General features: G+C 38.9%; 3 protein-coding genes across 5 annotated transcripts; all 3 read left to right on the top strand.

The window, feature by feature from the left end:
• Positions 1–270: 270 nt before the first annotated feature.
• LOC145903273 (signal recognition particle receptor subunit beta-like) lies at positions 271–2,725 on the top strand. Its single transcript, XM_082991341.1, has 8 exons — positions 271–436; positions 512–606; positions 696–773; positions 1,315–1,397; positions 1,707–1,843; positions 2,017–2,071; positions 2,138–2,258; positions 2,349–2,725. Exons 1-8 carry the CDS (start codon positions 298–300, stop codon positions 2,436–2,438), a joined length of 798 nt encoding a protein of 265 aa, XP_082847467.1. The 5' UTR covers positions 271–297; the 3' UTR covers positions 2,439–2,725.
• A 1,291-nt stretch (positions 2,726–4,016) lies between these two features.
• Positions 4,017–6,769, top strand: LOC145903372 (uncharacterized). 3 transcript variants are annotated; one of them, XM_082991451.1, is made up of 8 exons: positions 4,038–4,146; positions 4,488–4,581; positions 4,838–4,971; positions 5,088–5,292; positions 5,369–5,465; positions 5,532–5,655; positions 5,778–5,925; positions 6,172–6,769. In XM_082991451.1, exons 1-8 carry the CDS (start codon positions 4,135–4,137, stop codon positions 6,639–6,641), a joined length of 1,284 nt encoding a protein of 427 aa, XP_082847577.1. In that variant the 5' UTR covers positions 4,038–4,134; the 3' UTR covers positions 6,642–6,769. The 3 variants fall into 3 exon arrangements, with proteins under 3 accessions (XP_082847578.1, XP_082847577.1, XP_082847576.1); XM_082991452.1 differs by lacking the exon at positions 4,488–4,581 and having other exon boundaries at positions 4,017–4,146; XM_082991450.1 differs by lacking the exon at positions 4,038–4,146 and having other exon boundaries at positions 4,185–4,581.
• A 4,881-nt stretch (positions 6,770–11,650) lies between these two features.
• Positions 11,651–21,002, top strand: LOC145903919 (sodium/myo-inositol cotransporter-like). Its single transcript, XM_082992109.1, has 16 exons — positions 11,651–11,786; positions 12,050–12,121; positions 12,430–12,594; positions 14,426–14,530; positions 15,070–15,175; positions 15,303–15,383; positions 15,834–15,988; positions 16,117–16,200; positions 16,894–17,029; positions 17,463–17,570; positions 18,136–18,286; positions 18,605–18,773; positions 19,124–19,339; positions 19,743–19,834; positions 19,910–20,001; positions 20,152–21,002. Exons 1-16 carry the CDS (start codon positions 11,688–11,690, stop codon positions 20,355–20,357), a joined length of 2,037 nt encoding a protein of 678 aa, XP_082848235.1. The 5' UTR covers positions 11,651–11,687; the 3' UTR covers positions 20,358–21,002.
• Positions 21,003–21,131: the final 129 nt, after the last annotated feature.

Here is a 21,131-nt window from a genome sequence, read left to right on the forward strand (position 1 = left end):
TTTAGATATCAAAATCTCTGATTTCTTGTTGTTCTAAAGCTGTATATTGATGTGTTTAAATTTTATATTTAAATTTCATCCGAAAGCCATTTTTTGAAGAAAATAGGTTGTATAGCTAACGTGTTTTTTCACAAATTTTTTACACTATATTTTGGGGGAATTTTAAGTGATAGTTTTAATTAAATAAAAGTATCATAGAAATCACGCAAAATATTCATGTTGTCGTGGCGCAATTATTTTGCACTCATCGGATTAAAAGAACAGCTGTTTTCCAACACAAAACGTGAGGAATTGTGAATGGAAAGATCTTGTTGTGATATTAGAATCGAGATGAACACTTCGTTAAAATACTACCAAGACCTTTTGCGATCTTTTGGCATCGACGACAATGCTTTCCCTGTGATCGTTGCCGTGGTTGTTATTATATTTAGTGCCGGTAATACTGTTAATAGTTACGAGATTTTAAATAACACAAATTTACCTGTTTGACTTTTTTGATGAATTTCTGCAGTTATTTGGAAACTGGTGTCCGGTGGAAAACGACGAAAATCCGAACTTCTTATTCTTGGAATTTCCAATTCTGGAAAGTCAAGACTGTTCTCTCATGTATGCTGCTTCTTTTTGCTTGGTCATGTCTTGACTAAGAATTTACTTATATATGTGAAATAAATTTCAATTAACCGCTGTATTTTCAGTTGGTCAATGGATCCACAAAGGACACTCAAATTTCATTAAAAGAAAATGAAGCTCCATATATGCCTGATGAAAACAAGGTGGGCAATTTTTTAACATGCATTATGAGTGACATCCAGATTGGAAAGTTTGTTTTTTAGCGAGGAGGATTTATTTTCGGCGATCATTAATTGCGCAGACAATCGCAACGTTTTTTCGTATGTTAATGTATTAGCTCATTAATATTGCGCGGATTATCGGTCAAATTTCGGAAAAATGGTTAAATCCTCTCGGGCACAACATTTTGCTAATCTGGCTACAGACACTTTTTATAACATTTTTTTCCAACTTGGACTGACATTAACCACTGCTATGTCAACGAAGACATAAGTTATCAAAAACTAATTAAGTGTAGTTTATGCTTTGTTTCTATAAAGTTATACCAACATATAGTATCTTGAAAAATCAAAATAATAAACAATGTGTTGCTACTGTCAAGGTATTTTGTAAATCAAACTGTATGTTCTGCAGTCTATGTAGTTTTCGTAGTAAAATCTTTGAATAAAACATATATTGCTGTATATATGGTTGACACAAAGTTGTCCGAACACATAGCTTTTCAATTTATTTTGTTGTTTCCAGAAAACTGTTCTATCATTAGTCGATGTACCAGGGCATGAATCAATCCGAAGTAGATTTTTTGATGACCACAAAAATAATGCACTGTAAGTGTTCTACAAATTAATGGAAATTAGTGCTTGTTTGCTGTAAACCAGTGGTGGGCAAACTTGTTGACTTACAGGCCAGAAGTTATTATGTCCTTGACAGGCCACATGGATACAAAGTTGACAATGAATGCTTACACTACAGTTTATGAACCAACCTATTTATAGTAATTCACATTTAAAAATTACAACCAATAGCTGAAAAATAATGCTTTCAAACTGCAAGTATGAATAGTGTTAAGTGGTATCATTTATTGCAAAGTTTGGTGGGTCAAATTGTCAACAATTACTTTATATTATTATTTTCAGGGGAATTCTGTATGTGATTGACAGCGAGGCATTTCAAAAAACTATCAAGGATGTTGCTGAGTTTTTGTTTCAGATTATGACAGACAACATTGTCCATAAATCCCACCCCAACCTTTGCATTGCATGCAACAAGCAAGGTAAAGTTATAAGCTCTTTTATGTGTTTTTTTCCCAATTTCCTTTTGTGTGTCATATGTAAAACAAACCTCTAAATGTAGCTTTGGATTTTTGCAAAATTGTTTGCTGCTCTATTTCCTAAAACGTTTTTTTGTTGATAATCATGCTTTATCACAAATGCATTTAATTTACAGACCTCTTGATGGCAAAATCAAAAAGAGTTATTCAAAACCAACTGGAAAAAGAATTGTATGTACCTGGTTCTAACAGTAATGTTATTTGATTTAAATTTACTTATTTTCCAACATCTGACAGAAACACAGTTCGAAAAACCCAATCAGCCGCACTCAGTAGCACCTCTGGTGGTGGCAACGACAATGTTTTTCTTGGTGACAAAGACAAAGATTTCCAATTTTCTCAGCTAATCAAATTTAAGGTATTTTTCACAAACCTAGTATATATTAATAAAAAGTTGTACTGTACACCCCATGCACATCATAACTTTGCACATGTTGTCTTGATGCAGGTGCAGTTTATTGAGTGCAATGTAATGGAAAGCGAGGAACATAAAGTAAATGTTGATGAAGTTACAGCATGGATTTCAAGCCTTGTTTAAGACAATTTAGGTGTCAGTAAAAGTGCAGTTTTTTAAAAAAAAAATGTTGGCGGAACCAAGTTGTCTTCCGGAAAAGTGCTTGTTTGAAGATGCAGTTTATTACCACTTTTAAAATGCAAAAACTTCTGTTTATAAACACTGCTTGTGAAATGAAGAACAATGGTGCCAAGTGCAAGTTCGTTGTGGTGGCTTTATTCCTGTCGTGGTGTTTAAAGGCAGCTGTTACCATTTGTGCCATTTGTTTTGTGGTGATTGTCATTTGAAGTGGAGTAATAAAAGAAAAAAGATTGGTATAAGACAGACATAAATAGCCGTGCCAGAAGGCCGGTCGACAATCAATATGTTGCGTAAGAACTCCCACGAGCTTTAATCCCCGCTCTGATTTTCGTTGTTATGCAACGCTTGGTGCAGACCGAATGTTGCAGCCTATACGGTATTGTCAGGTTTGAACCTCACCAGCAAACCGTTGTATCCGAATAAACAGTTTATTATCAGGCTATGGGAATAAATCCCAAGCCGGCGAATAGCTTGTAGAGTCTCAGTAATAATAGCAGTGTAACAGTAATACGATAGAACAAGTATAATCGAATGGAATCAAATAGAATGAATTTACAGGTACACCCTGGGCTTTAAAGCTCTCCATACTGAGAGCTAATTGGTCAATGATGTCACGTGATATCACGAACCGCTCGAAGTAACATAATACAAGAACATAGGTGTGATGTGACATAAGCATAGGAGAACATTTTATGTGGTAAACAGGATGTTGAATGAATCACTTTACTCGAGAATATTCGATGGCTCAATCATTTGGGTCACATTATGGGATTATGCAGTACATGTGCAAAGCTGCGCGCAAAACATTACGCAATTCAAGCACTGGTTTCTGTGACGTATGATACAGTATAATTCTGGTCGAAAAAGTATTCGTCGAACGATTTAAAAAAAAACATGCTTTAGCAAGGCACAAGGATGTAGGTAGTTGTAGCGTGTGATATAGAAATGTTGTTTATGTAATAACTGAAAATGAGTATTTACGACGCAAGATTTAAAATCGAGCTTGAATCGTTGATTTCCCAGAACATCGATTTACGGTTAAAACAGAATAAATTCGTGAGTCGTTTTGCCTCCAACAATATTTGCACGATAAACGTGGATAAGCAAAAATAAATCGTGCTTTTGGTAAATGAAGGAATGCATGAAACCATATGTGGAACAGGATGTACAACACATCCCAAGCAAGAAAATATCCAACGAATACAGCCTCTACACTTAGGCAGAACCGCAGCAAATTTATTGTGGAATAAATTAAAACAGTCAATTTTCATCAGGCAGTGTTTATTTTTACGCACAGGAAGTGTTTATAATTACTCCCTAACGCAAACAAGGAAATCATTAGTCAAGTCACCGAAAAGTTACTTGTTTGGTGGTCAAATTGGCTTCTAGTGCCTTGCGGGCTTAAAGTGCGGCACAGTGCATTTTTTGACAGGCGACGCACTGGTCAGTTGAAGGTATTAAGTCTGTTCCAGCAGGTTGTAACTCTTGCTTGCAAATTTAAGTAAGATGGCGTTTTCTAATGTGGAAACGATAGTGTATTGGGTATTGATGTGTTGATGAATTTGGTCATTAGTACATATTCAATTAAGTATTGGACAACAACTGCATTGGGTTCCTAAACATCATTCTGTACTTAAATATGGATGTGTTGGTATGTATTTGTATTTACTTTGCAGAAGCATGGTGGGATCAGCTAACAAACTGTTTTGTTACTCTTTATTTTCGAACTTCTATTTCAAACTGCTGTGACAAACAGCATTTTATACTTTCTCTTTACTTTGTTACGCCTGCATGTTGAAAGTTGGTATATGCCTTATAGTTTCTTTGATTTAATTTCTTGCGTTGTGGGTATTTCGTTTGCAACATTAACCATCTTTGTGCACTGAGTTTGCCTGTCATTATTTCTTTTGCATTTTGGTAGTGCCTGAAGTTTTTTAACTAACCCACTACATTGTGCTACATATAGCAGCTACGTTAATGAAATACATAAAGGTTGCAAGCGCCATGTTTGGATCAGCTCTGCTCGTTGTTGCTGGCATAGTTATACACCAGTACGCCGGCGCAAGTTTTGCTAAAAGTGATCAAGGTCAGCCGTGGTTGTTGTGTTAAGTTACGAATTTAAACAGCAAAGAGCGGTTCCGCTCCATTGGGCATAAACAATTTAGCAACAACTTAGTGTTTGGGTTTAAATTCTACTTAATAAACAGGCTACATTCTGTGTTAAATACAAAATCGATTTGTTTCACAAGGTTTTCAATTGATTTTGCTTACGCTTGTAGCCATTATCTACTAATAGGGAGATGAACCACATTACTGATAGGTAAACTCTGAACTTTTTCTAGTGGCCATGCGACGACCTGTAGTGTTCGTCCCGGGAGATGGGGGAAGCTTAATGGAGGCTGCTGTAAACCGGCCTGATCCACCACGTGGCTGCTCGAACGACAACACATGGTTTAGAATTTGGCTGGATTTGACGGTTTGTATATAGTCGATATAGTCGAGTTGAAAATGTTCGGTCGGTGGAGCAAAAGCTACATCACATTACACTACAAAACTGACTACAAAACGTAAAAGAGTTGCTTGGTGTGTTAGATGCTTCTGCCCCACAAAATTAACTGCTACGTGGAGAATATAATCATGGACTTTGACCCCGCGACCAACACAAGTAGCAACGTTCCGGGTGTTCGAACCAGAGTCCCAAATTTTGGGACAACTAAAGCAATGGAGTACATCGACCCTGGCTGGATTGCGTTTTTATTCGGCAATGCAGGAGCATACGGAAAGGCATTAGCGAAAAGTAAGTGTTTCGGGCTTTCTCTGGCAAGATACTACAACTGTAAAAATGTCAACTGAAAATGTTTGTGCACTTTTAGGGCTAATTAAATCAGGTTACCAACGGGATGTTTCGGTCCGCGGTGCGCCGTATGACTTCAGAATTGCAATGTCCTCCAACCAAGAATACTTCAACAAGTAGGACCGCATTTTTGGGCATGTCTGTAGTTTACGCGTTAAAATAAACCCCATACCCTTTATCAGCTTAAAAGCTCTGGTGGAGGACACTTACACAACCAATGGAAATAAGAAGGTGGCTATTATTTCCCACAGTCTTGGTGGTCTCTACGCAACATGGTTTCTTAATCACCAGACGCAGGCTTGGAAGGTAAAAAGTTCCACATGGTATTATAGTATATAATGAGTAAATGTAAAATGTAACTTCTGCCACTCTTAATGTTTTGATATCGCAAGGAACTTTGTTTTAATTACGATCACGTGCTTGTTTAGGATCAGTACGTTGACACTTTCATTGCGATCGCAACCCCGTGGGGAGGGAGTAGTGATGTTCTACTTGCCCTTGTCTCCGGATATAGTTTTGGGATACCGTTCGTAAAACCTCTGGTGGCTCGAAAGCAGCAGAGAAGGTTCGAAACCAGTAAGTTGCTCCGTTGCCTAAAATTGTTTATTGATGTGACTTTTTAAAAAAAACTATATTGAGTGTCATTTTAAATTAGTTCAATGTGATGAATGCGCTGTTTGCCTACTAACGTTTGTCTCAAGGTTAAATTATTGCACTATGGCACAAGTCAATAGTCAGTCTGCCATTGATATTTTTCAATTCTTTAAAAAATTGCATAAAGACTATCGAGTATGATTTTTATAACTCAGTGTATTGTTTTAGACTTTCTGCTGCTCCCACGCCCACAAGTTCCTCCACCTGAACAAGTCATTCTCTCCACCGACGAGCGGAGTTACACAACCTCCCCGGAAGACCTTACAGCAGTCCTAGAGCGAGCTGGCGTCCCAAACGCCGCCGCGTTGTTCAGATACGTTCGAGAAGCCAACGAGGCCGATTTGGACGAACACGGACTTCCTCCACATCCAGGGGTCGACACGTTTTGCATTTACGGCACCCAAGTTAGCACAGAGGATATTCTCCATTACGAGGGAAAGACGTTTCCCGACGATCAGCCTTCGTTTACTAATACGGATGGCGACGGCACCGCTCCGCACCGTAGCCTCTCTGCTTGCAAAGGTTGGAATCTAGGTAACCCTGGTGGTGGCGTGATTGAACTTCCTGGAGTCGACCACACTGGGGCGCTAAAGGGCGATGCAGGAATTGAAGAAATTGTCAAGATTTTGTTTCGATAAATTTTGGTTGACAAGCATTGAAATTGTTCTCTTGTTGTTATTGTTGTACTGTTATTTTAGCCGTTGTACATCTGATACCAACACTTAACAGTAAAACTCTAAAAGGTTGTTGTCATTTTTCATTGCATTGTTCCATAGTGAAGTACAACGATGGATGTACAACTTATCGTTATAATGTGACTTAGATTTTGCTTTTTGATTGTTAATGATATGGGAAATACAACAAAGGTGTTTCTGACGGGCTATATTTTCAAAACTGATCTATGTCACTGTCATGACCGACGTAGTAACACTGAAACAAAATTTGGTACAACAACACTACGTTGCTAGGCTTGAGAGCAGCAGTAAAATTTAGTTGACTCGACGGCTGTTTTACGACCAAATGTTTGATTAATCTCAACAAAGGAGCCCATACAGCGCGTCCACAAATGCAGGTGTTAAGTCAATTTGCTTTATGTCACGGCCCGGATTTGTACAGAGTTTACTAGGAAAGAGCAACACAGCAGGTTATTGTCATTGTGCTTATTGTGACACATACTCTGATTTTCCCTTTTCTCACTGAAGAAAAACCGAAGAAAAGTTTAGTACATTAGCAACTTAGGTTTAATGGCAGTCAGTAACACGAGTGCTCAACAGAATGGATTAGGTCACGTCCACACACTTGCTGATGCAATTGCAGAAACCTGCGATCTTTTGATGTCAGCAACCACGGAAAAGAAACAATGGTCTATTTTAGACTTGGGTGCAGGTATGCAACTTAATACATTTTTCTTATACTGATGATGTTGGGCTACTAAGAAATGACATGGGCATTTTAAGCCTTTTCTTTGTACCAAGTTCATTGACTTGATGCAGCAATTACTATTTATAGAAACCAATTCTGTTGCAAAGGCATTACGCGGGCGAGGATACAGCGGTGAAATGACAGCAGTGTACTTTACTCAAAATCAGCTGCACCTGAATCAACCAAACCAACACCAGTACAGGTGACTTCAAACCGTTTTAAATCGCGTAGCATGTTTCGACTAAAAACTTGGCGTGTCAAAATTAAAGTACTTTTTGCCGCGCATTATCAAAATTAGGCGAAATCAATAATTATTATGATAAAATATCTACATCGCTTATTTGTCCTTAAGCTTACATCTTCTTCTCAGTTGGTCAATAAACCACCCTGGGGCAGTTAAGCCTCTTCCCATAAGAGATGAATACTACGATCTTGTTGTTGCCTGCGAAAGGTGTTTCTCCAACGAAGCGAAAAATTTGAAAGCTACATCACCAGCGAAATCTAAGGTAAAACACATTACTTATAAATCAGGGAAAGTAAAAAAAAGGAAAGCAAGTTTACCTTTGTATTTAGGCAGTATTCAAGCCGGAAGAAAAAGACCACAGGAATGATTGGTTTAAAACTGAAAGTGGTTGTACGTTCCTCTGCAATGAAGCCATGCGCGTTACGAGACAAGGCGGTTACTTTATGATTGCACACAAGATTAACGACATTTCCGCAAAATGCTTCGATAAGATTGTGGACAACCTGACTAAAGACAAACAAATTGAAGAAATTGAAAGTCAACGTTTTTTCTCACAGAAGATTTTGCTTGATAAGGCGATGAAGATGAAAGTTGTCAAAAAGCTTTAGGGTAACTTTTTAACTGTATGGCAAACTGTGACACACACATAAATGTAAAAAAAGTACAAAACACAGTACAAAACGGATACAATGCAACAGCCTGCTTTGTATTGTAAATCGTGTTTTCGTGTAATAAACATGTCGCAATTTTTTTAACTGTTAGATCAGGGTATCATAAACTGGTGGTCACAAACCTGCGGGGCGTCGCACGACGAATTTTATGGGTCGCAAAGAGTATAAAGAAGTAGACACAAACAGTGCATATTGCATTGTTGTGCGTTCTTGAGTTCTTGTCGTTTTTTAGTTGTTTTAAAAAATTTCTGCTTTAATAAAATATCGTGGTAGTGTAATAGCATCCAAGCAACTTCCACCGGCGAAAAAGTTGTCAAAGTCATCCGATACGTGTCCAAAATTACGTTGCTAATAAACGCGTACCAGTAAGCCTTTTTAAACATCACTAAGTTCCAACAAAACGTTGTTCATTTCTAAAAGGAGTAAATAATTGCAACCAGCATTTGCAACTAAACCATGCAGCAACGGGTATGTAATCAAGCGTGGCACCCGCGGGTATAATAAACACACTGTGATGAAACAAGCAAGCAGCCCGGAAACTACTCAAGCATGACAAACAGCACGTGTCTAGATTAAAAAACACTAAAGTACTGAGAATTGTTTTTTTTGTTTTTGCATTCTTGAAATATGACATTTGTGAAATGAAATCATTCGACAAAAGCAGAATTTTAAGGTGTATTAAGATTGACGTTTTCGTTTGGACAGATTAAAAACATGATAAAGCACTAGCCTTTTTCACAGATTCATGGGTGCTTTATCGTGTTTTTTTTTAAACAAACCTCAGTGTAACCTGCAACGTTGGTTTTTAATAAAAATAGATATGTATTTCGCAAGCAAAACCGCCAGGTTCCTTGTTGGTTTTAGACTATGCAAGCAAAGAAAGGGGCCTTTGTCTGTTTTATTTATTACCCACCTGATTTACTACAACTTCATTCACGCTTGCTGGGAAACCGGCGTAAACTGTAAAGCCGTGGAGCTTCTAACTCTTCTGTTCATAGAAATGTAATTCTTACTGCTATGTGTGGTAGGGGTGTTCAAGGTTTTTCGTACAAATGTGGGAAATTCTAGCATAACTAATATTTTAAAATCAATGTGATTTTGTGCATTGAAAGTAGAGAAAATGTTTTGATCCAAGTTAACTGGTTTTGTACTTTTTATGTTATTACTAGTACAGTTGTCACTAATATTCAAATTAATCATTTAAGTTAAAGCAAGACAGTCAGAGTAAGTGCCAAAAGTGGTGTTTTGTGCTTGTACCACCCTTGACACAAGTAGGCCTATGCCACAATTAAATAAAATTAGGTGATCAGTGATAATGTTGCAGACAATTTTAAAAGATGAAAGTGAACAAGTTTTGTTTTTGCAAAGGTTGAGTTAAATTAGTTTTTCTAAATATATATTTTACGGACTTTAATAGCAAAAATTTTTTGGGTCTTATGCAGTCACTATGGATTTCTTTCATTGTAAGCATGTTATATGGAACTTTCAGAATGTGGGAATGTGTAAGACTAGCCATGATAAATGTGTAAAATAATATCCAGTGAACAAGTCAAAGTTATGGTGGAAGATTTCTTGAAATATGCCCTGTTATGTTAACACGTAGGGTTTTGCCCATTTAATTTAATGTACCTGCTGAAATTTCCACCTGCTAATAAGTTTTTAAGAATTATTTTTTGTTATATATATATATGTATTTATTTATTATATGTACATATTTTTAGCAATATATATTTCACCCTTTAAACATACAATACTATTTAATGTGTAAATGTGACCAAGCAACTTCGCAACCCTATCTCTGTCCAAGCCAAACCAAGCGCTTATAACAAACTTAGCTTTGTACCCAAGCTTTTGTGAAACCCAATGAAAAATTAAGAAAAACAGTACATGTCCTTTGACAAGAGACAACCATTGCTCTGACGTCACAGCACAGGAAGGGCAATGTCTGTTAACAAAACATGCCTATTTTATTTTATGAGGTTGCAGCATGATATTTTTACAGATTATTGTTTGTATGCAGACGTCAAGGAAACAAAAATGCACTGAATGTAACGTGTATAGCTAGCCTTTTCTTCGGGCATACCTTTTCTTCAGAAACGAATTTATCAGCTGCAGTAGTTCACGTTCGGGCGACGATATGTGACGCAATATTCTCTCCTTGGCAAAAGAGCAGGAAGAAATGATGGCGGTTACTTTGTGACGGTTGGTTGCTCAGATGCAATGGTTTCATGTAAAGGTCGACTGACCGTACAATTGCTTGCAGTTGTCTACGCGACGTACGTGTGTGCAAACAGCCTTTAAAATTTGAGTTCATGTCGATCTTTGTCACAAAGTTTTGAAACTAAGCAGGCATGTCTTCTGCGGCGGCGTAATTACGTCAATAAACCAGGCTGTGTAAACACTAATCTAAACCAGGTTCGTGCAATGCGTATCTTTTGAGGGTTCTAAGGGTTCTACTTCATAAGCGCTGTCAATGCTTGTTTTGCTCCGTAAGCGTTTTTGACTGGACTTTGACTCCAAAGTCTAAAGGTGGCATCTGTGGTAACTTACCACATTACTTGTTCAACTATAAATTATGATGTAAGTTGTCGAGCCTCTTTATTACATATATTGTTTATTGACGAACGAGCTAATGAGTAAGATTAAAATCAGTTATTGAAGTGCTGGAACTGTTGCTTGCAAATACAGGTTTAAAAGTAAAAAGGTCTCATGGGCACGATTGAATTACCGGCAAAAATTCTTTTATCGGAACAACGTTCCAGTTCGTTTGGCATACTTTTAGCACTGTGTAAATGGGCTTTCGAAAATGATGATATACCTTGAAAAATTCAAATAAATTGGCAATATGTTATAACTTGTAGAAGTTGAAGTTTTATGTAAAAATATTATCCGTAGCACAGACTGGGTATAGATTAGGCGCGACGCGCGAAACGGTAAACATAAATTTTGGACTAGGCTCGTGTACATTATGTGATTACTTCGTTTATTTACATGTAGTACATGAAAAAGGCAAAATGCGATTGTCTTCTCTCAAATTTCACTTCCATCCGGCGGTAACGCAATATGTGACGAAAGTCCATAGTTTGCAGAATTACAATATAAAAAAACCTTGTGTCAAACGCATTTGTTGTTAAGAATACATGTTTCGCGCAAAATAAGCATCTTCAGTTCTTGTTCAAATCTGCAAACGTGAAGTTTCCACCTGTGTCACGCACAACAAGTGGCGTTAGAAAAGGTCGATTTCGGAATGAAAATATTGAATGTTGTGAAACTCCATAGTTGACTAACTGCTTTTTTACTGCAGCATAGACATTTCATTATCAAGTTTAATTAAGTTAAAAAACAAGATGTCTGGGGAAATTCTTGCTGGCGGACAAGCTCTGGATGCAGCCGATTTGGGCGTCGTTATCACCTACTTCATCATAATCATCGCTATTGGAATATTTGTAAGTATGGCTGAATGAGATACCTAAAAACTAGTGTTACGTTGCTGTTTCAAAAAGTATTCGTCTGCAAAAAAATAATATTGTTTTATTATGGCGCCAACCTAACGAAATCAATACGTTTGTCCATACACCTAATACCTTTTTCCGTTACATTATTACCAGAATAGCAGTATCTTTGTTCTGATTTCTCAGACCGACAGTTTTTTGCAATGTTGCAACCTTTACGCCCCCCCTTAAATTTTTAATTACGGTTTACTGTTTAGGCGAGTTGCGTTTCGAAAAGGAACACAGTTCAAGGCTACTTTCTTGCCGGGCGGAACATGAGCTGGTTTTTGGTAAGTGACATTGCATGTTTTATTGTTTCCCCTTGTGTGCGTTCACGGAAAATTTCGTGCTTCATCTGTATGCACTAAGTGCAGCTGATATGATTGAATTTCCCCAACACCACGAATAAGTGCGAACACCACTAAGTATCGTGTTTCTTCCATCAGTTACCACGTATATCAATATACTATGTATAAATTTGAAGGAAAGTATTATCCTAATCACCATTGAAACGACAAATTCCATTGATGGTTCAATTAAATCTTTCGCTGTGTTTTATCACTCCAATAAAATTCAACTACCATAAAAAAATTTCCAGGTGGGTGCGTCGTTGTTCGTCAGCAACATCGGGAGCGAGCACTTCGTCGGACTTGCTGGCTCGGGAGCGGCCGGTGGAATAGGGGTCGGAGCCTGGGAATTAAATGCTCTCATGCTTCTGCAGCTTCTTGGCTGGGTATTTGTCCCAGTCTACATCGCGTCGGGCGTGAGTATTTATTTTTTGCAATTGTAAAGTGCTAACGCGAGTCTCATGAATTTGCATATTTATTTGGGGGCTGCATTTTAGTGTTGCTGGTAAAATAGCGGTTTGTCTGCTAGACTAAATAATCGTGTATGTTATATGACGTAAACCATACGGTAAGACGATACAATGAAAATAGTCTTCACTGTAAAACATTCTGCGTAAGCGTTTATATCAGATTTGTACTTTTTAATTATCATAACATACTGATACCAGTGTAAATTGTCGAATTACTATTGACCCTATAACCCAATTCAAGAGTTCACGTTGGCTACTGCATAGTGGTTAAATTAATTACTTGTGTCGTTAAAAGCACTGGAATTTGTAACTCCATCACCGAATATGAGTAGGATATTGATAATACAGCAGCACCCAGAAGGAACTCATTAGTAACTCAATACCATCCGGATTCCATGTCCCTGTTTCGTGTTAGTACGTGCGGAATCATTTGCCACAGTTAAAAGCGTCTTGTAGTGGCTTTATTGTTAATTAATACCAGACTGCCTTTCCGTGGCAGAGGTTGGCAACCTTTAGCCTGCAAAGAGCCAATTATAGACTGGAACTGGGAATAATTTGATTCTTTAATCCACATAAAACAAATTAACTATCATTGTACGTTTCGGTAAACTTGCAAAACCTGTCGGTTCAACAAAGTGCATCATTGTTTTGCATATTAACATAACTGTCATTTTCCTTATTGAGTTTTCTCTCTCATGGAGTCATATAAGAGGTTGAAAGAGCCAAATGCGGCCCTAAAGCTAGTGCTGACAGTATGCCGGAACTCCGTTTTGGTAAGAATTCAACGGTTGGTTTGTCACAAATAGTTATGGAAAACCTCACCCAATATGAAAACACAATGGTTAATATACGCAAACGAGCCATAATGATCAATGAGAGCTGCAGACAGGTGTACACACTGTTTTATGATCTAGGTGGAAGCCGAGCCGATAGCACTATATTGAATCCCAAACAGTTGTCTGGCCGTGGTGCGCTCAACGTGGTTCGTCTCTGTTGGGTACCTAGTTTGGTACCCAACGGATCGATGATTGACCGAAGGGTACCACGAAGTGGAAATCTGTGTGCCTGCTAGTCTACCAGCTAGTATGTGCCACAATCACCAGCTGCACTGATGAGACCTTACAGGTCGAAACAGTGTGTGCACCTGTCTGCCGCTCACAATGGTTTAGTTTTTCGTTTTAATTAACTCGTTCCTGGGTAAGAATTTTTTTTACTATTCACCCTGCTTTGAGCCATGGGTTGTCAACCTCTGTTCTAGGATTAGTTTGATCGAAGTTAAGATACAGGTATTTTATCATACAGTTCGATCAATCAAGCTTTATGTCTGAAAGCTTGCTTTTCAGTTATTGCCGATCATGCACTGTGCAGCATTCACGTTGTACAAGTTGAAAGCAAATAGAACGAAAGTTAACATGCAGCTGGCATAGTTAACTTGCGGTCAAACGCAATGTGATTTTTGACATGCATCGTGCAAACAATATGCATCCTGTTCGAGATGATAGAATTACCGTAAACGATTACAACATTCCTCTGCACCCATGCAAACTTTGACGATATCTTGAATTGCGTTGAATAGAGACACCTTTGGTCTCCATATTCTTATATATTGACCCACAACATGTGGACAAAGAAACGGTTGTTGGGCCACAAGGAGTAAACAATTTGTTTTCGCACTTTCAATGGAACATTTACCGCTTTATTAATATCGTGAAGTGGTCCACGATACAGTGTTTTGCGTATGTTGCCATGTTTCGAGTAATACTCATATGTTTTGCAGATATGTACAATGCCTGAATACCTGGAACGGAGGTTCGGTGGTCGACGATTGCGCGTGTATCTCGCCACTCTGACGCTTATTATCTATTGTCTCACCAAGATATCGGTATCACATGCTTCATTTTCTTTTAATTAACACAAAACATTCTCAAACGTTTGTTAGAACTACCACCAGTAAAAAAATGCGATTCATTGCTTTCAATGCGTCAGTGGCCCAAGCAGATTGAATAAATGCTAATTTTTTAGACGAATTCCTTTGCGTATAAAGATACTTCGTTACTTTGCTTCAGTCATGTATTTGTCTAGATATGCTGCTGGGGCACGTCTCACAAAACAAGCCACGGATATACTTTATTTTTTGTGAATTAACGTATTGTCACCACATTTCTGTTTGTGGTCGTTACTTTGTACATACGATGATATCAGGCGCTTTCCGCACAGCAAAATCATTTGTCTGATTAATGGTTTGTTGCCTACAAGTCCTGCTCTTATTTCAAACGGTTTCCTTTCGGATTAATTCCACCACCACCATCCATATGCTACAAACGTAACTTGTGCAAAGTTACTATGAAATCTGTATTTACAAACATTTTTTAGTATAGGTTTGATTTTTTTCATAGGGTTCATCCTACATTTATTTTTAAGGTAAATCTGTATTCGGGAGCACTATTCATCCAGCAAGCGATCGGATGGCCCCTCTATACTTCTGTCACGTTGCTTGTGTGTCTCACTGGCGTTCTCACAGTCACAGGTAAAACTAAGCTAGGCTAATCATTTGTTTCTGAAATTTAAATAATCCTAATAAATATCTGTGTGTACAAATTTTATGTAGAATAATGTCTGTATGTTTGAAGCTCCATCTAATGTTACTTTTGCAGGTGGTCTTACTGTTGTGATGTACACTGACTCTATGCAAGCCCTCCTAATGGTTAGCGGTGCTCTGTATCTCACTATCCAGGGTAAGGTTACAGCCATAGGTTCAATTCTAAACGAATATATCTAGTCACCGACTTGCACACCTGATTCCTGTAGTCACTTTTGACATTTTCTTTGTATATATATGGCCATATTTAGTATTGTTTGTTAAAAATTTCATTCACGAATTACTTTGTGTAGCCTGTTAGTCAATTTTGTAGTTTGTGACGAGTAAATGCGATAGAGCCACCTATGTGCCCGTGCGTCTTCGGCGGCTACCATGGTTCAGGGCTGTTACGTCATTTAAGTGGAAAGAATTTACATTATATTACGACGTGTTTGACTATGACTTCATTTGCTTGCAGAGTTAACGCGACATGGCCTCACCGCAAAAACACTATTTATATCGTTGCTAGCAGAAGAACTTTAGTCAACTCGGTTCACCGACTAAATACTTTCAAGAGCCAGTGGCTAAAATCTCGTATAACATTCAGGTTTTCTTCACATCGGTGGTTACTACGAGATGAAGGAACAGTACATGAACACATCCGTCAACCTCACTCTCATACAACAAAAATATAATCTCAACATCAGCGCCAATGATTCGTGTCTACCAAAGCCCCGAGAGGACTCTTTTAAAATGCTCAAGGTGATTATTGTAAATAAAACAAATCCAAAATCAAAAGTTTTCCAAGCTCCCCTGCGCGTTACGTTAGTGGAAACTACGCTGTGAAATACAACAGCAAGTTTCAAAATGCCTGTGTCTCATTTTTGTAGGATGTTGCTGACGACGAAATGCCCTGGCTCGGATTTTTGCTCGGCCAGACACCCTCTTCCATTTGGTACTGGTGCACAGACCAGGTAAGCTCTTGTAGTGTGCCAGCGTTCTTAACAAAGGAACTTGACGAGCATATCGATGTCTCCATTCATCATGCTTGCCTGTAACCTCAATTCCCCGCCTGTAACCATTGTGTAGGCCTGTGTAGCTATCTAGGCAACCCTAATCTTCGCTGCCATGAAACGTAAAGCTACTTTTCAGCTCTCCGTGACAGTAACGACAGACTGACAATTACATAAACTTGTCATTTCGAACATAGTTTTTTGAATTTCTGTTGCCAACGTCGCTATAAAGACGGCGAAACCTTATACCGAACCCGCCTTTTGGGCAAGAGGGAAATATAGTGCATATTATTGAAACTTTAAGTGTTTATAAATGAAAATATGTCTTTTACTGCAGTGGTTTGTGAGCAAAACTGTGTTAACATTTAGCGGTGTTAAGATTAAAAGCAAAATGCTAGTTCTATAAACATTCATCTTCAAAGTGATGTGATCTAGGTAAAATAGGTAGACTTTGAGTCAAATATATATATATATATGTATACATTCAATGCCGTCTCCGTCACCAGTTCCGTCGTAAGCCGCAACAAATATTTTAAAAGCACAGCAGTGGTGATATCCGCATACACGTATAGTCTGTTTCCTCTACCAGCTAGAAAACTTGTGCTATATTTCCCAGTGAAAAAATCGTTTGCTGAGTTTTATATTGTGTGGCAGGTGATTGTACAAAGGGCTCTTGCCGCTAAAACGCTGTCCCACGCACAAGGGGGAACCCTCCTTGCCGGTTTCATCAAGATTCTGCCCATCTACATCATGGTAATGCCCGGCATGATTTCCCGAGTGCTTTTTACTGGTAAGTGTGAAATGTGTGGATAACATTCCTGGCAGTGAACATTCAACAACGTATATGTGAACAGGAAGTTATCATGTTTAATCATCCGTTAGATTTCGAGTTGTTTTTGCATATACCACGGTTTGAACCCGAGTAATGGCGAAAAACACCATTGTAATTTTGATGAATGGCAAAAACATAGAGACTGGACCGTTTTCGCTGTTCACTCTTCATTATAAACCAAACCGCAGTGCAAAATGGTTGGGACCTTTGCTCTAAAGTACCTGTATAACGCTAGCATCTCGCAACTTCAATAGATTGTCTTCAGATTAACTGACACGACATGTTCTTGATGAGCGCCTGGGCCAAACTCGCGCGGACATTATTCACAAACCCGCTGACTTTTATTAAGCATTTTCCGATGACAACAACGCGTCTACTTATTATTTTGCAGACGAACTTCTCTGCGTTCCTGGTGAGCATTGCATGAAGATGTGTGAAAGTTCCGCGGGATGTACCAACCTCGCATACCCACGTCTTGTTCTTGGCATCATGCCCTCAGGTTGGAACATAATCATTATCTACCGCATCGTATGTTTACAGTTCAACGTATGCATGCTCATTTGCATGTTGCCAAATGTGGAAACTTATCCGAGTCGCCTGCACATTTTGATAACATTAGGACATTTTGTGGTTCACTAGTAAATTATGTATAGTTTGAAAAACAGAATGCAAGGTCATTTGTAACATCATTATCAAGTTACATTTTATTCCGTTTGTTTTATTTTAAAACAAAACATTTTCTTTTAGATATATGTGTACACAAATACATTCAAACCGTTGTCAACCTGTATAAAGAAATGTTATCATGTCTGCTATAAACAAATGTCTCAAGATTCACATTTCTTTGATATCTCAAAACACTCATAAACCGCTGCGACAACATTTCTTAAAAAGGCCACGGCCGCAAACAAAAGTGCCCATACCATCTGGAAGCACCACGCCCTTCTTTTTGCGGAGTCTTAAAGCATTTAAATCCAATCGTGAACTTTAGCAAAACCAAGCACGTCGCACTTTCAACTGGTTCTTCACTGAGTTGCTATTTATACCCACCTTTATATAAACAGGCGCACGCGGACTGATGATGGCGGTCATGATTGCAGCGCTTATGAGCGATCTCGACTCGATCTTCAACAGCGCCAGCACCATCTTTACACTTGATCTATGGAAAAGGTTCCGCAAATCCGCTTCAAATACCGAACTGATGATTGTTGGCAGGTACGTCACTGTTTTGGCCGTTGCACTTACGCACTTGAACGGACTGACAAAATGCTTGGTAAAAGCTTCTGTATACACGCACCATGTCGTATGTTTGTTATATTTTCCTTCATTTTGTGCCTGCGCTCGTAAGTGTGTTAATTATTACTCCAATGCAACTGTCGGAGGATATTTTTGGGCAAATCTAAACATTCATGTGATTGTATAATTTCAGATATTAGAAATAAGGCATATATGACCAGTAGAAGAAAAAACCCTTCCCTAAAATATTCTCCTTTTACTATTTGACGTCATATGATGTCGTTCTTTTCACCCCAGAATCTTTATCGTGGTCCTGGTGCTCGTGAGCATTGCGTGGGTCCCCATCATCCTGCACTTCCAGGGAGGACAACTCTTCTTCTACATCCAGGAGATCACCAATTACATCTCCCCACCGGTGGCGGCCATCTTTATGACCGGAATCTTGTGGCCTGGCTGCACGGAGAAGGTTTGTTTTGCGTTCCACAAAAGTACACTGTATTTTGCCTCCCATAGCATGCAAACTGAACAAAAGGGTCAGTTACACTTGCGTTCACATATAATTCCACGGGTTTTTATTAAACTCATTGTTACACGGGCAATAACTGCAATGGATTGGTTCAGTGGTGAATTGCCTCTGCCACAACTTGTTTTCGTTTGCTTTGGGACAAACTTTCAAAATCGGCTGTTTAAAAACAGGCTGTAAAAACCCTCAGTAATAACAGCAACAAAGTATATGCGCATTTCCTGGTTCCCTAGATTTGTTACAACCGGGCTGTGTGCTTTCTGTTTCCTGTAGTGACTGATATATTTTAACAGGGCGCCTTCTACGGTGGTCTATGCGGCAGTGCTCTCGGCTTGGCTCGCCTCATTACCATATTCCTCTATACCGCTCCCAGCTGTGGAGAAGTCGACCAACGCCCTGCCTTCCTCTCCAAGTTCCACTACATGTATTATTCGGCAATGCTCTTCTTCGTCACCATAATCGTAGCCGTGATCACCAGCTTGTTTACGAAGGAAGATCAACCGAGAGATGTGCGTATTTGAATTGACTGGAACAGAAAAAACTTTTTACATAAGCAAAGCCAATGGAGCTAATAATATGAATTTTTGAGCTGCAGAAAGATGGCCACTGTTTCAACCTATAAGGTCTCATCAGTGCAGCTTGGTGTAACTCTTGTAGACAATCTTGCCGATCAAACGGCCATGCAAAGACAAACAGGCCGTTTGATCGCCTATATCGTCTACAAGAGTCATACCAAGTTGCACCGATAAGATCTTATAGGTCGAAACAGTGGCCATCTGCGTGCAGCTCACAGCGTAAAAACTATTGTTACACGTATCAGCATTTTTCTTTTAACGTCACATACTCTGAACAAAAGAGTACTTGGTGTCTGGAGATGAAAAAATAAACTGACTAATTTATTTGAAATCCCAGCTTTCACGCCTTACTTACTGGACGCGTTACGACCAACCTCAACTGGCGAATGGAACAGAAATGAAATCAATTAATGGCAAAGGTACTAACGGGTGAGTTGATGTTATAGCAGCTGATTTCGGTCAAACTCTGTGCACTGTTTCACAACAAACACTATTACAATTAAGAATAATAAAAGAGGACCACGACAAGGGTGATTTTGAAGCGAACCCAATGCTCGCGGGCAAAGATGAAGCTGAAAACGAAGTGGAAGTTGAGGGTAGGTGTTTGTTCGTCCACTCGATTCTACTTTTTAGTCGCATTCGGGAAAAAGATTCGTAAACTTAAGAACATGCACTTTTGTTCGCGATTGGAGAATGGTCTCCACCGAGTAACTCTCCAAGCGACTAATGTGTGTTTGCGTAACAAGGTCACGCGGAGGACTCCCGTTGGAAGAGAACTTGCCGCAACATCTTCCACTTCATATGCGGGATCAGGGAGGAGGGCGAGGATGAGGAGCCGGAAGTGGAATTCCCATCCCTGGAGCAGAGTAGGAAGACACGTTATCTTCTCACTGCAGGCGTGGTCTTCATCATGGGCACCGGCATTTTTCTCTACATTTTCTGGTCGTTTTGACGGAGCGTGGAAAATGACGTCACAGTGGGATGACGTCGTCGATGAATTGTGAAAGAATCCTTTATTTATTTTGCATAAAAAAGCACTGATCGTTTTGAATTGGCCCACTGATGTCATTGAACATTATGCTAAAATGCGAACGAAATATAAAAAGGAATGTTTTTTGTTTGGCGCTCCACGTGGTTGTTCGTGTCGCTTTCGTCCAGTTGTGTTTTACAAAATGTAGTATTTGCAAACCGTAGGTATGTAACTTGTGGCGCTGCTGAGTGTTGCAATGATTTTTTTGTATGTCGCGGAATGTCGCTGCTTCAAAAAGTTTCATCATTTAGGTAATTTTTTCAGGCCGAATTCCAACTTTATCAAAATTTTGAGTACAGTTCGTGAATGCAACGGTATGTTAGTTCATTCTTGCCAAAATAACTTCATGCTTGTACACAGAGGGCATCGTGCGTTTCATATTTATACCAGGGTGTTGCTGACTAAATTTTACCTACCATAACCCATGCACGCTTATTCGGCAATACACAATATTTGAATGTTGTGCCTAAAATCAGTTTCTTGTACTTTATGCCCATATGTGGTGCGCATTTTCACCCTGCAGTTAATTTTCTGTGCTTTTTAAGTCACGACACGCTCTTATTGTAACTGTGCACTATGATGAAATATACGGCAACCCGAACCCTCCACGACATTCCAAGATGTCAGTTTTGAGATACATACTTTTACGAACTGATTAGAAGTTGTTTACTGGCACAAATTATGATAGAAACTGGC

This window comes from Ascidia mentula, chromosome 5 (genome assembly GCF_947561715.1).
Source record: "Ascidia mentula chromosome 5, kaAscMent1.1, whole genome shotgun sequence".
NCBI lineage: Eukaryota > Metazoa > Chordata > Ascidiacea > Phlebobranchia > Ascidiidae > Ascidia > Ascidia mentula.